The sequence below is a fragment of the Falco naumanni genome, chromosome 7, assembly GCF_017639655.2.
Source record: "Falco naumanni isolate bFalNau1 chromosome 7, bFalNau1.pat, whole genome shotgun sequence".
NCBI lineage: Eukaryota > Metazoa > Chordata > Aves > Falconiformes > Falconidae > Falco > Falco naumanni.
Window position 1 is genome coordinate 59083726 of NC_054060.1, and position 14383 is coordinate 59098108.

At 37.1% G+C, this 14383-nt stretch overlaps 1 protein-coding gene across 5 annotated transcripts in view; it reads right to left on the minus strand.

Moving 5' to 3' along the window:
* The window catches only part of PRKD1 (protein kinase D1), a 144674-nt gene that overhangs the window by 60853 nt on the left and 69438 nt on the right, over nt 1–14383 (minus strand). For all 5 annotated transcript variants that reach the window (XM_040601455.1, XM_040601453.1, XM_040601454.1 and 2 more), the window contains exon 2: nt 8988–9126. In XM_040601455.1, the coding sequence (XP_040457389.1) occupies nt 8988–9126 (139 nt within the window). The remainder of the gene's footprint in view (nt 1–8987; nt 9127–14383) is intronic.

Here is a 14383-nt window from a genome sequence, read left to right on the forward strand (position 1 = left end):
AAATTACAATCTAGTTGTTGATACACAGCATGTACTATAATGGTATAGTTATCCACAGCTTTTATTCAGTTCAATGTATTTTATCATATACAAGACCATATGATATTGAATCCAAATAAAATGTCTGCATCGCACGATCAGGTGGTGTAACACCTATGTGATATTAAAACAGAAACAGCTTCTTCACAAAAGCATTGGATCAATTCCTGCCCTCATCAGCTCAGCAAGGAAACATAAAATCACTGCTATTTGACTTTCTTGCTACAGGAATCCTGCCAGATTGAGCACAAGTGCTCACAGCAAGCAAATGAAGTACGTTACACTAATTCACACAAGATGCTGATGTTTCATCATCTGCCTTCCAGCAGTGGGCAAAAACTTCTTACACCCCTATGTAATTTTGCCCCAGTAAAACTAGACAGATTTTTTATAATCAAACTCATATTAAAACTGTAAATATAAAATTGGTTTTTTGCTGTATATAACATGAAAAAACAACAAGTTTACACAGCAGTTTTTAATAAACTTTGATGAACAAGATATAGTGTAGGACATAAACTAGGCTGCCAAGAATGTAAGTCTGAAGGCATCTAAAGTAACTGTTTCCTTGAAATCCTCAAAAAACAGGGCGCCCAAAGAATCTGAGTACAGAAGTACAGAGCCACAGCAACTCTCATTTGTCAGCTTGTTCTATAGAGTCTGTGTTTCCATTTAAAGGAAAAATGGTAAATATAGTTCATCGCAAAAAGGTCACAAGTTCACAGACAAAGTGGTGGCGGCTGTACCTACAGACAGCTTGAAACAGTAACGTCAGCGCACCCTTCATTTTAGAAAGAGGTTAACTCATCTACAACCCAGATCTCATGTAATAACTAATGTAAAAGCTTCTAAGTATTTAACTTCTCAAGAAAGAAAGGATATGAAGGACTGTACCTCTCAATCATTATTATCTCTTTATTGGCATTAATGGCAATAATAAATAAATCATTTTTAAAGGCTAGTCAGAAGAATACCAAAGAGCTTCAAAAACTAGGAGTTAAACTTAAAGAAGTGAGTTTATCAGAGCAAGCACATTCCATTCTGCTCAAATCTACTGTGAATTTTACATTATGTTATCTTGGCGATTTGCATCCTTTATTTCGTAAGTGGAACATGAAAGCAACTTCTTCATAGGTTCAGTCGAAGTTTGCAGCAGCTACTACTTAATCACATCAAGACTGAAGAACACTTTTCAGCTTAAGCTCACCTCACATAAATGTACTTCCTTTTCTTGAGCAAACAGTAAGATTGCACTTTAGAGAGAGACACCTACAAAGATACAACTTCTGGTTTCTCTTCCTTTCAGTGTTTATGAATGACTGACTGCTCATTTACAGCCATCTCTGATCATAGCTTTGATTGCAGCTTCTATACCTTGCTTCCTGGTTTGGGCTGCCTACTAATTTTTTGAGAGTATTCTAATCAAAAGGACCCCTTCCTACAAATATAACATGATAACATCATTTCTCCAAAGATTTGGATCCTTTTTTGGTCTGAACTGCAATTTAACTAGGTGTCGGATTCAACGAACACATTAATGGAGACTTCCACAGCACTAGTAAAGGACTTTCCTCTCTTGTGCATCAGGAGACCAGAAGTTTTCTAACATTTTGAAGACGAAATGAAATAGAAAGCTCACAGCTAAGAATTCTAACAGCAACATGGCAAGCAATATATTACTGACAGAATGGTATTAGTGATACTGGTCAATGAATGCCCTGGAGTGCAGCCTAACGGACCAGCAGGGTTCAACATACAAATTTGTGGGTTTCATACACTTCTGAAGTGCCCCCGTACCTCCTATACAAACGCTATCAGAATACCATGTAGTCAACTTAAATAAAGTGTTAAAACAGGTATTTTAAAAAATACGTAAAATGAAAGGAAGAAAACAATATAAGAGGTAAAAATAAAACTATTTATGAGGGCCACTAACGTTCATAATGAAAGTTCTCTTTTCCTCTTTCAGTGTGCAGCTGACTGTATCTGTAACTCGACGTAGCCTTTTGCCTCCACTTTCATCACAATGCCCGACCTTTCACTTCCAAAAAGCCAGAATCTATATGGGCACTGAACAACAATTTATCTGACTGGCTGCAATAACCTGTGCTTATGTCCTGTGGACCAGCCAGCAGACAGACACAGAACATCTGTTCAGCGAGTTATGTGATTCTTACACTCCACTAAAATCCTACTGAATAATGCACCAATGCAAAATACAAGCAATAATGTTCATTATCAATATCAAAGCACAGCAGGTGCTGCATTCAGAGCTGATTAAATTTCTTGTGTTTCACCAAAACCCTCTAGCTCTACCACAAACTGTGTCGGTTATACTGTATGATGTCCACAGGTACAATTTTTTTTCCTGAAATGGGCTAAAGTGCTTCAGCTACAGTGAGCAACTCCTCTCAAATATATATTTTTCTAGATAAATTCTCCTATATTTCAAGGACCTGTAATGTAAGCTCTAAACTAGAAAATGATCATATTTATTATTCCTTAAACTGCCAAGAACATAAGTACAATAAGAAAAGGAAATTAATCACAGGTTGTCCAACCTTTATAAAAGACCTTGTAACGAAGTCAGCTACAGTGAAAATTAGAAAATGCATAGTGTTAGGGTATGAACTCAGTGTATAAACCCATAGCACTAGGGCTGACAGTTCAGCTTTCTCTACCCTGATGGTTTATTGACATGTACAATAAAAAAATGAAAGCATTGGATCAGTATGGCTCTCAACATCAGATACCAATGCCTCAGGGGACGTTTACCCACAGCAAACGAGTTTTCAGCAACAAAGCTGTAGCAGTAACACTATGTTTTACTGCCTCTTTCAGACACAACATTCAAAAACAATTGCACAAATATACCTTGAATTTACAGAACTTCAGAAAGTATGTTCTGTTTAATATTTGTAATGTAAGCTAGAAATCAAATACTTCAATCAGTTCAACAAAAGCATCTGATTGTATTTCTTCTGTCCTTCCCACGGCTCAAGTGCAAAGCACTCAATACTCTCCACTGTAGTGGTCAAGGCCAATCTCTCCTGTTTTCAGAGAGGTTTTTCCTCCTTTCAAAACACATTTTCAAGGCATATCCAGATTATGAAGTATCATGAAAAAAATTCTTATGGTCCCATATTTAGGTGTGGGTTGTTGTTGTTTTTTTTAAAATAAAGCAGAGATAACCCATCTTCAGCTAATTTGTGATACACTATTGCCAAAATTTATAATACTTTGAAACTATGTCTGAATATATTTCCATTAAAAACTGCCAGCACTATTTCGAATACCTCCCTGAACACTAGACTATTTCCACAGTTCTTTCTCTTCTCCAGTGTTGCTGAACTGGGAATACTTTCCTCCCTTCCATGACACAGGAATTTCAACACTGCGGAAATTAATTGCTGCATTTAGTTAGGGCTCATTTGTGGGAAGACACTGGTGCTCTTGCGTGTTTATGGAGGAAATGTATTTAATTTCTCATATAACTTCAGATATCTGACTGAAGGTGAGTGTAAACGATCATCAGTCAGGCCACGGTGTATTACGAGTTTCATTTGCTGCCTTTTGCATTTAGAGAGAAAGCAAGTCTTCCAAGCACAGTGTTGTCTAGTGAAAAACACTAAACTGGTAGTAGATTAACCATTTAGTTAGAAGATTCTAACTAAATCCAGCAATTTCCACAATGTTAAAATTCACGCGCAGCTGGGGGGGGAAACCATTCCCAGTCCTATAATATTCTAATATTGGAACAGGTACTGTGGCTGCATGGCTGATCTTTTGCTATAGTGGTACAGACCACCAACCAGGATGAAGAGGCAGATGGAACATTCTACAGGCAGCTTGGAGAAGCGTCACGATCGCTAGCCCTTGTTCTCACAGAAGACTTCAACTTACCGGGCGTCTGCTGGAAATACAACACAGCGGAGAATCAGCAGTCTAGGAGGCTCCTGGAGTGTGTGGAAGATAACTCCCTGACGCAGCTGGTCAGTGAGCCAGCCAGGGGAGATGCCCCACTGGACATGCTGTTTACAAACAGGGAAGGACTGGTGGGTGATGGGGTGGTTGGAGGGCGCCTTGGGCATAGCGATCACGAGATGGTAAGAGATTTCAGTTTTCAGAGGAGTAAGGAGGAGAGTCAGCAGAACCTCTACCTTGGGCTTCCAGAGGGACAACAACTTTGGCCTCTTTAAGAGTCTGGTTGACAGAGTCCCTTGGAAGACAGTCCTGAGGGGCCAAGTGGTCCAGGAAGGCTGATGGAGCCCAGCTTTCCTTGGGATGGCTGAACACCTGCCTGCCGATGGAAAGTAGTGAATTAATCCCTTGTTTTGCTTTGCTTGCATGTGGGGCTTTTGCTTTACCCATTAAACTGTCTTTATCTCAACCCACGAGTTTTCTCACTTTTACTCTTCTGATTCTCTCCCCATCCCATTGTGGGGAGAGTGAGCGAGCGGCAGTGTGGGGCCTGGTTGCTGGCCAGAGTTAAACCATGACTTATTCAGAGGACCTAGAAATGTATTTTGATGATCTGTGGTGATATGATGGCTCGATAAAGGTTAACTGAAGTCATCCTTACAAAAACAATTTTTGGAATGAAAATGTTGAAGAACTGTTGTTAAAGGATATTAATTCTCTTTCTCAGTTTTGTTTCTTAAAATATAACAGGAGTGAAAGACATAATTAATACCCTACATAAGTCAGATTTCTTATGTGGCCATGCCCACCACAGTAGAATAGTTCAAGAGCAGAGCACTGACTCACACAAGAACTCGGGCAATGGAAGAAAAAAGCGAAGGTGAAAAAGAACAACTAATATTCACACATGTTACAACACAGACTGACTTAAAGCATCTGAGGTGCATGCTTGTAATCTCTTTTCAGTCCCATTTCACCATATGGTGCTATAATGATTTCCGCAAGATTAAGAGAGAATACCATTCGATCAAATATGAAGGAACAGTAAGCTTCACCTTCTTAACTAAAGCAGCACAAGGAAGGCAAGGGAAAATGTCGTCCTGTTGCTGAATGGGACAGGCTTCCTGGTGACAAAGGCTATGGAAAAGGCCAAGGTACTCCATGCCTTCACCTCAGTCTTTACTGGCAACTCCAGCCTTCAGAAATCCCAGATCCTTGAAACCAGAGGGAAAGTCTGGAGCAAGTAAGATTTACATCCAGCAAAGCAGAACGAGATTAAGGAACATTTAAGCAAAGTGGAGATACATAAATCCATGGGGCCTGACAGCTGCTCTGTAAGTGCTGACCAATGTCATCATGTGGTCACTCTTGAGTACTGTATAGTGTCCAGTTCTGGCCTCTTAAGACAAAAAAACCCACAGACTTAACCTAAATAATAAACTAATCTAAATCATAACCTAAAAATAAATTTTTTGCCATCTTTTGCACAGGGTCAGAGCACATTTCTGGTATGCACCAAACATATTGGATGAACATTATGTGAACTTGATTATTTGATAGCATTATCACTACTTAGGGCTACAATTTTTTTTAAGTACTCTGTACTATTCTAAATCTATTGCCTCTGATGCTACTTTTAAAAAGAATACTCCGTCAGCTTTGCTGATATAAAATACTATAAATAGACATTTATTTACATAAGAACTAAATAAAAATTTTTCATTCCTAAGGAAGGAAAGGCCCAAGGAAGACTTTCCAGTCTTTTGGCAAAGAGGAGAAAAATTATTAATTCAATTGTTCAATAAAAACCATGAAAACAAAGTCATAGTCTTTGGACCATATGGAATTAAGAAACCAGTATACCTTGCCAGAAGAGTCTTAAGATTCCTCAACCTTTACTTGTAAGTAAAAAAAGGCACTTCATTCTATTCAGGACATGAGTGATGGCTGTAGTTAAGATGACAGAAATTAGGCACCCTCAAAATAACATGTGAAACTGCTTTTAGCCATGGACTGGTGGTTGGTCAAAGAGATAGTAATACTTCTTCCTTATATTTCCCAGAAGTAGCTTCAGATATACTGGGGGGTGGGCAGGGGGAGAAGGGGAGGAGGGGAATTGGGAGGGATGTGGACAGGACACAAAAAACCCAACCCAACCCAAGCCAAGAGAAAGAAAGAAACTAATTTTATTACTAACTAAAGCCTATAGGATGATAAAATTGAAACAAAAATTATTCTCAGAGATTAGAACTACTAATTGATTTCACTGAATACAAATTAATGAAATCAAGAATTAAAGACTCAGAAATGCTATGACTATGCAAGTATGATCACACTCTACTTCCTATAGAACTGTGAAACTATGCAAAAAACTGCAATATACTTCGTTCTTAATACATCATAATCTTACATGTGTTTTGCACTGCAAGTTTATTCAAGATACATTTTTCTTAATCTATTAATTTCCTCCATTAGAACGACCTTCTAAAATATTTGGATTCCTCTAAAGTTTTTATCTTTATTTTTTCAGCACATGACGACACAGTTGCACAACCCATCATACTACAGTTGCGCAATAATACAGTCAGTGAATTGCAAAAGGGAAACAGTCCATCACAGAAATGACATAAATCAACAACAAGGTAATAAACAAATTTCTTTCATGAGTTCATCATAAATAAAACTACATAAAATGATACAGCTGACCAATAGTGTTAACAACTGCATTAACAGAATTACTGGGAAAAGTATAATAGTACACTTTAGTGATTTGCCTTTAGCTAAAATTTGTCAGTAGAACACAGTAAAACAAAGTACAACAATACTTTGTGATACTAAAATTTCCAAGGCTTCAGCCAGCAATGTATACTCCAAGCTGGAGGATGAGAGGAAAAAATAGATGGATCTTGGGCAATTGTCGCTACCACCCACATTTTCACACAGTGCTGGTTTAATAGCCTTCCTCTAAATACTGCAGAGATGCTTATGCTTGACCACTTTCATGGAGAGATGCTTCACGTAAAAAAATAAAACTATAAATTCCCTAATGTTCTTAAACAAAGTTTAATGTTCTTAAATAATGTTCTTATCACTTGCAAGTACTGCATAAAGTGCTGCTCTTGAAGATTTAAACAGCTACTTGCTTAATTTTGGTGAACTGGAAGATATGTGGTCTCCATTTCAAAAGCACACAAACAATACATCAAGTGAAGTACTAAATTCCTTGCTGATTTTTTTCCCATTGCATCTGATTTACCAACCTGGAGTGATTATTTTTTGTAGGAAATATGAAATAGAGGTTACTGGAACCTTTTCAAAAGGGGAAAATTTGTTTCCTGATATGGAAAAGATGAATGATGACTTACAGGAATTACTTTCATTATCCTTTATTGTACTTCTTACTATCCTAATCAAAGAGTATGGAATAGGATCCTATACAAGAAAGCTGTATTTAAATGCTTAGTTGGTTTAGATAATGTGACCTAACTCTTACCTCCACACTTCTCAGCATCCATTAGGACTTTGGCTTTCTCTTCACTAACCCTACATTCTTCTATAGATTCAATTTCTACTTTATATGACATACATGTCTCCCTATTTTTAAACATCTTTCCAGATTGCTCTAACTGCATATTCCAACTGCAAATACAAAGCCCTTCAGCTATCTTCTAGGTTTTATTTATCAAATACAACCTTCAGATCTTTACAAGTCCAGCATTCACTCTACTGCATATCCTTGTAAACTTTGCACTATTCCTAGTCACATACCTCATCCCTTCTTACATCTAAGCTTTTGACAAGTCCTATTGACACCTAATGGCATCCCCAGATGTCCTCAATGTTCCAGTCAGATAATATCTGCTTATTTCCTACTTCAGTTAGAGTAAACCGCTCCTTATGGCCACTCTGCTGGCCAAATATGCTCCTTAAATCCATTTGTCATTTCATTGCCTCCAAAATGTTGGACTTTGACCTCATGGTTCACTCATACTTTTCTTACACCCCTTCACCTGCTAGTCACCTTCAGACTATAACTTTCATTCTCTGGCTTTGCATGGACTTACATAATCAACTTGTCTCCTCTGACTTTTGTATTTCCTAGGCCTAAACAGTTATTTCTTTTGCTCCACCTTTTCAGCTTCCATACCATCATTTATACCTGTCACATAACCAATAGTCCTGTACAAGAAGCATCCAGAACTCCTCTTGGACAGCCATCCATAAAAAAATATATACTTCTATAATTTTATTTGCTTCCCTACCTAGTAGTTAATTTTTTTTCTTCCTTTCCTTTTCTAGTTTTAAAAATAAAACATGTAAAGAGTCAGAGCAGTCCTGGCAGGCACTGTTAATGCAGGGCTCTGAAAAAGCAGTTATTCCTATTTCCAGTGGACATTTTCATGGCACTTCATACAACATAAAAGCCAAACCTCCTTACTTTGAAAGGATCCAGGTCACTGTTAGGAAGAATGGTCTTGAGAATTCCTCTCCACGGGTAAGTATGAACTGACTGCATCAACTAACAGAAAAATTTAGACTCTATTCAATCAAATATTAAACTGTTGATACTTTATGCGAGATACGTGAAGATCAATCCTAATTTTCAACATACTTTGTTAATTAAGTAAACATTAAAAAATCTATTGTATTTTGTTGTTAATTGCTATATTTCATTTTTACTGTGCTTCTTTGAAAAGGGTTAGGCAGCCATACAGGATGATGTTTTCCTCTAAAACCGCAGAATATACATTATTTCAATTTTTTGTTTGTTTATTAATATTAACCTGCTGTTAAATAGTAATATGGACAAAATAAGGTTGTTTAAAAGTATACAGTGGAACAGGAAGAAAAAAAATAATTAATAGGTATAATATGCCTATATAAACCTGAGAAAGATTTTAACCCAGCATAGGTGAAAGTCCATGCAAATAAAATTTCCTTTCTCTTGAATCCTAATTAGAACAAAAATACTGTGGATGTTTCTGGCTGCAAAAGCATGACAGTACTTTTCATTGTTTTTTAGTTACCTGATAAGACAACTTCAACTAGGTCTCCTTCTTGGATATCTGCAGCTGATTTCACTAACTGGAGAATGTTCTCAGAGGTAGGGTCATGGCGGAAGAGCAGAATTTTGTCGTACATTCCGTAGAAACCACATTCGGGAAACTGCAAATACAAACCCGTAAGAATTTACTACAGTGTAAAACACATAACTGTAAAATACAATTAATATAACATTAATTTTTGAGGAAAGATTGGACCATTCCTCAGACAAGTATCAAATAGAATATGTATTTTTTCATATATGACATTATTCATCACTATATTCTGAAAAGGGCTTTTCCCCCAGGCAAGTCAGTTGTTTGCTTTTCTCCTCCTCTGTAAGCAATGTGATATCCACTAGGAATGCATTTATTTCTCTTGCACTTCCATAGCCACTGCCGATAACTTTTTCAAAGACAAGTTCCTGGGCCAGGTGATCTAATTAGACACTCCTGGTGCAGGTGTTTGGTCTACATGACCTATGGAGGTCCCGTCCAGCCTATATTATTCCATGATCTCTCTCCAGATTACCGCCAAAAAGATGCCTTGAGGCCAGAAGAAATATTTTTCAGCTCTGCCTAAGAAGTAACCCCTGAAAGAGAACTCATTAAGAAATACCTATGTCTTGAGAGTAAAGTTACTAGGCACATACTAACTTAAGGTACTAGACACATAAAACAACATTCTCAAATTTAATAATAATCATTTATTTCAATGCAAAGAAAGTGGAGCTTTGAAAAGGGATTACATCCTGTTGAAACTAAAAAAAAATAATAAAAAAAAAACATAGACGTTATAACTAAGCAACATTTTTTCCCAGTTCTTTTTTTGCTGCAGCACAAAAATGTGAGTTAATTTTTTTTTCACATTCCCAGTTTAAAGAACTAAGATATTGTTTTGAAAACACTGCCAAGAAACCATTTTTCTTAAACAAAAGATTCAACTCAATTTTACGTGACTGAACTACTCTATGTATTATTCGGGAGTTTTATCAACATGCTGTGAAAAAAATCACAATAAGCATAGCGCAAGAGATAAACTGGCAGGTTTTGAGGTTATAATTACTTTGAAAAGAATGCAGCACATAAGGAAGCCAACAAAAAGTACTTTAAAACAATATATTCATTACTGATTTCTAGAAGCTTCAGAACCTATCCAAGTATCCCAAGAAAGTTATGCTTGCTTTTTTTTTTTTTAAGCTTTAAAGCATGGAGCCTCTCAGATGCCTGTGTCATGGTGCTCCACAGCCTGACAAGCTCTTCCCTCGCTCCACCACTTGAGCTGGCAGATTCATCTTCTACATGTTTCAAATGTAGAACATGAATAAGAAAGTAATCCTGGTGGGATTATCATTTTAATTAAACAGATTCCTACCTTGCTACACTATACAAGCCTGATGGCAATGTCACAAGAATAAGAATTTTCTTTTACAAAGGCAGTGAAAAATTAAAAATAACTTTCAGAATGGGCACTGCTGATCCTTTTCAAACAAAGAATTTTCTCATTTCATCGGATTTTAGAGATACTACAGGCATTTCTCTCTAAACTCATTATGACCTTTACATTCTCATTCCATTTGCTCTTTTCAAACTGGCTCTTTTCTACCTATAAAAGTATTTCCTGTATTACATATATGTGTACATAAATATGTGTATTTTGACTTATCGTTTATTATATTCTTTAGAGAAAAATAAATTCAATCACAACATTTTCTAGCACACTATATCCAACAATTATCTTCTGGGTTTGAGTTAGTTTTCCCCAGATTAACTACTCTCATGCCAAGAAAGCCATTTTGATGGTGCGATTCTTCAAATAAAACATTGTGTAAGGACCAACTGTTGCAACAGTGACAAAAATATTCCCTCGGCTAAGCTTATTCCTGCCAACAATAATGTTGACATGCACAAACAAAAGTAAACAAAAAGCAGCCACATTGCTTTGTACTACAACACTATAAATAGTTGTGGGTTGTTTGGTTGGTTTTTTTTCAAATATAGGACAAAATACAACTAAAGCTAAGCTAACTAAAACTATCAGTATTGGATCTAAATTCCCAATGCTCATAAAAGCCCTTGTTTCCATATAATAGCTGCTGAAAGTGGAATTACAAGGAGTAAAATGGTCGTTGTAATTGTTATAATGAGGAAATGCAGTATTTCTGTAAGAATCAGGAGAGTGGAAAATTGTTCACATCCAGTTCAGGAACAGGATCTATTTCTGGATGCTTAACAAATCATCAGTAGTCATTAAGACATCACAACTGTCCACATACATGTTGTTTGTCTACTCCAAGTGTGAAACAAAATACATCATCTTAAACTGCTTTCAGTGCTGTTTAATCTAAGGTGCATTAGTTTACAACTGAAAGAGGATAAATGACCTTTGCAACATGATAAGCTGTTAAACTGCCACCGTTTAGCTGTGTATTTAAAGTGTGCCCCCTTTTCCCCACCTTTTTTATTCTTTTAATAGAAGGACCAGTGCTCTAACATGATTTATATCACTTACAAAGAAGTCAAGGTTCCAGATTTGCAAATTCAGCAAAATTTCTGTATTAATGTCAGTCTGTTCCCAGTCTTGATGTTATTTATTAGATGCTTTCCAGCGTAAAGAGAAGAAATATTGGACAGCATGCTTCTAAGACACTTAAAACTACAAAATGTATTTAGTCTAGGAATGAAAAGTTTAGCACATCTGAGGGCAAGCTGAAAACCTGGTTCCCCATAGACACTGAAGTTCTGGAAAAGCTGAGAGTACTTTTTAATAAAAATCACCTAGAAAAAAAATAAATCAAAAGAAAACACAAATAAGAAGGAATGCAACTACCATTGAAGCAAATACCCAATATGCAGTGTGAATCCTTTTAAGGGCCTTATTTTTATTTTCAAAACTTATACTTTCAACTTTGCTGCTTAAGGATAATTTATGAGGGATGTGTAAGACCATTAGGAAGATTATTGAATCATCACAGAAACATTGAACCATTTAGGCTGGAAAAGCCCTTTCAGATCATCAAGCCTAACCATTAACCCAGGACTGCCAAGTCCACCACTAAAACCATGTCCCTACCTGTCATATCTACACATCTTTTAAATACTTCCAGGGATGGTGACACAACACCCTGAGCAGCCTGTTCAGTGCTTCACCACTCCTTCAGTGAAGGAATTTTCCTAATATCCAGTCTAAGCCTCCCCTGACATAACTTGAGGCTGTTTCCTCTTGTCCTGCTGCTCGTTATCTGGGAGAAGAGACCTACACCCACCTGACTACAACCCCCTTTCAGGTAGTTGTAGAGAGCGATAAGGTCCCCCCTGAGCCTCCCCCTCTCCAGGCTAAGCACCCCCAGGTCCCTCAGCCGCTCCTCATAACACTTGTGCTCCAGACCCTTCCCCAGCCCCGTTGCCCTTCCCTGGACACGCTGCAGCACCTCAATGTCCCTCCTGCAGTGAGGGGCCCAGCACTGAACACAGGAGCCGAGGTGCGGCCTCACCAGTGCCCAGTACAGGGGGACAATCGCTGCCCTTGTCCTGCTGGCCACACTGTGTGGGATACAAGCCAGGATGCTGGTGGCCTTCTTGGCCCCCTGGGCACACTGCTGGCTCATGTTCAGCCGGCCATCAGCCACCACCCCCAGGTCCCTTCACCCCCGGGCAGCTTCCCAGCCGCTCTTTCCCATACACCATGTTACAGATATTCTCCATAGAAAGGGAGGTTCCTTAGCCTAGACACATGCAGTCTCTGTCTAGGATTGGTCTTTAAATTTATAGAAGATGTGCCAATAGGAAGGGAATAATCTGTTTCTTCTCTGCATGGAACATTAAAGATTTGCTAATCTAAAACACAGGAAGGGCTACAATACAGGGGATTAGACTGGAGACAAGGAAAGCTTTGCAAGGGTAAGAATTAAAAAAAAAAAAAAAAAAAAAAAAAAAAAAAAAAAAAAAAAAAACCACCACACCAAACTTACTGTTTACCTAAGAAAGGGAATCTCTATTACTGGATAGGTTTTAAACAGAACAAATTAAACAAGTATCAGGAATCTGACAGCTGATCTTTCTATGTCCGGATAGAAGGATAAAGCAGATAAAGTCATCTAACCTAAGATCATGATGCTGAAAAATTTACTATCTACTATCTAGTACAAATGGGGACAGTTTTGATCAAGAGTATGGCTAAATGCATATTACAAACGTTTATATTATTTATTTATTAAGTACAAGTCTCTCTGTCCATCTGTCCACAAGCAATATCGTGTATGTGTCTATCCTCAGTGACATTAGGTCAAAAAAATGCCAATGTTGGCATGACTGCCCTCAGTAAAACTGTCGTTATACAGAGGAAACTCCGTATTATACATCCACAGGTTTTGTTCATTCATTTACTAAATCAAAGGTAATTGATACAAGAATTTTTTTGGAAATATTTAAATATAAACTATCTTAAGAAGATGTACAAGTATTAGCTTTGCTCTAAGAGCAGTTAATGTTGCCCAGCCTTGCTATGTAGACACCCTTCATTATTATGTTTCTCTCAGTGCAATGGACTTCCAGTGAAAGCACCGTGTTGTTCCCTCATTCTGTATTACTGACAAGCAGTCTGTAACATACCAGGGGGATATTACTGTACACTGTCTGAAAACTACTGCAAAGGTAATATCTCAAAGCAAAAAAATGGAAACACAATATACTGGTTTTCATTATACTGACAATGACATTTAAAAAAAAAATAAAAATTAGTCAGTCCCATGAAGAAACAAAATTCTGGCAAGAAATAAACTCACTGTTTACCAGGATTAAAACTTCAAGGAAGATCCAGATTTTGTGTCCTGTAGAGCAGCACTGAACTGACTGACAAATTGACTACTACTGATCAGTGTGACTATTTATAAGCACACATATATAAGTCTGCATGATAAAAGGTTTCAGCCATTAGCGTAATATAGCATATAACGTAATATAGCATTGCAGAGAAATAATTATATCACAGTAGTCAAATTTATTTCAGACAGCTTGATGAGGAAAACTTGTAATTTAGAGATTATCTCTGATTAAAACACAGGTTTTGTGCATTGCAGAGGTTTGTTTGAAGTTTCAGCAAGACAATGTTTCTGGATCAAGCTCCAAGTTATTTTTTTACTTGTCCACTTTAAAATGTGGAAAATTTACAATTAAATACTCTATTAACAAGATAGCATTCATCAGTGTTGTTTGTAGTGATTAAAAGTGTATTACAATTGTGAATATAATCAATTTATTGTTGGGTAAGAGTGATTTAAATTTGTTAGTTTATTAACTTTTAAACTATTAATATTTACTGAATGTAGATGCAACAATAATTCACAGACTGTAATATTGCCTCTCAAGAGGTGCAATTATCC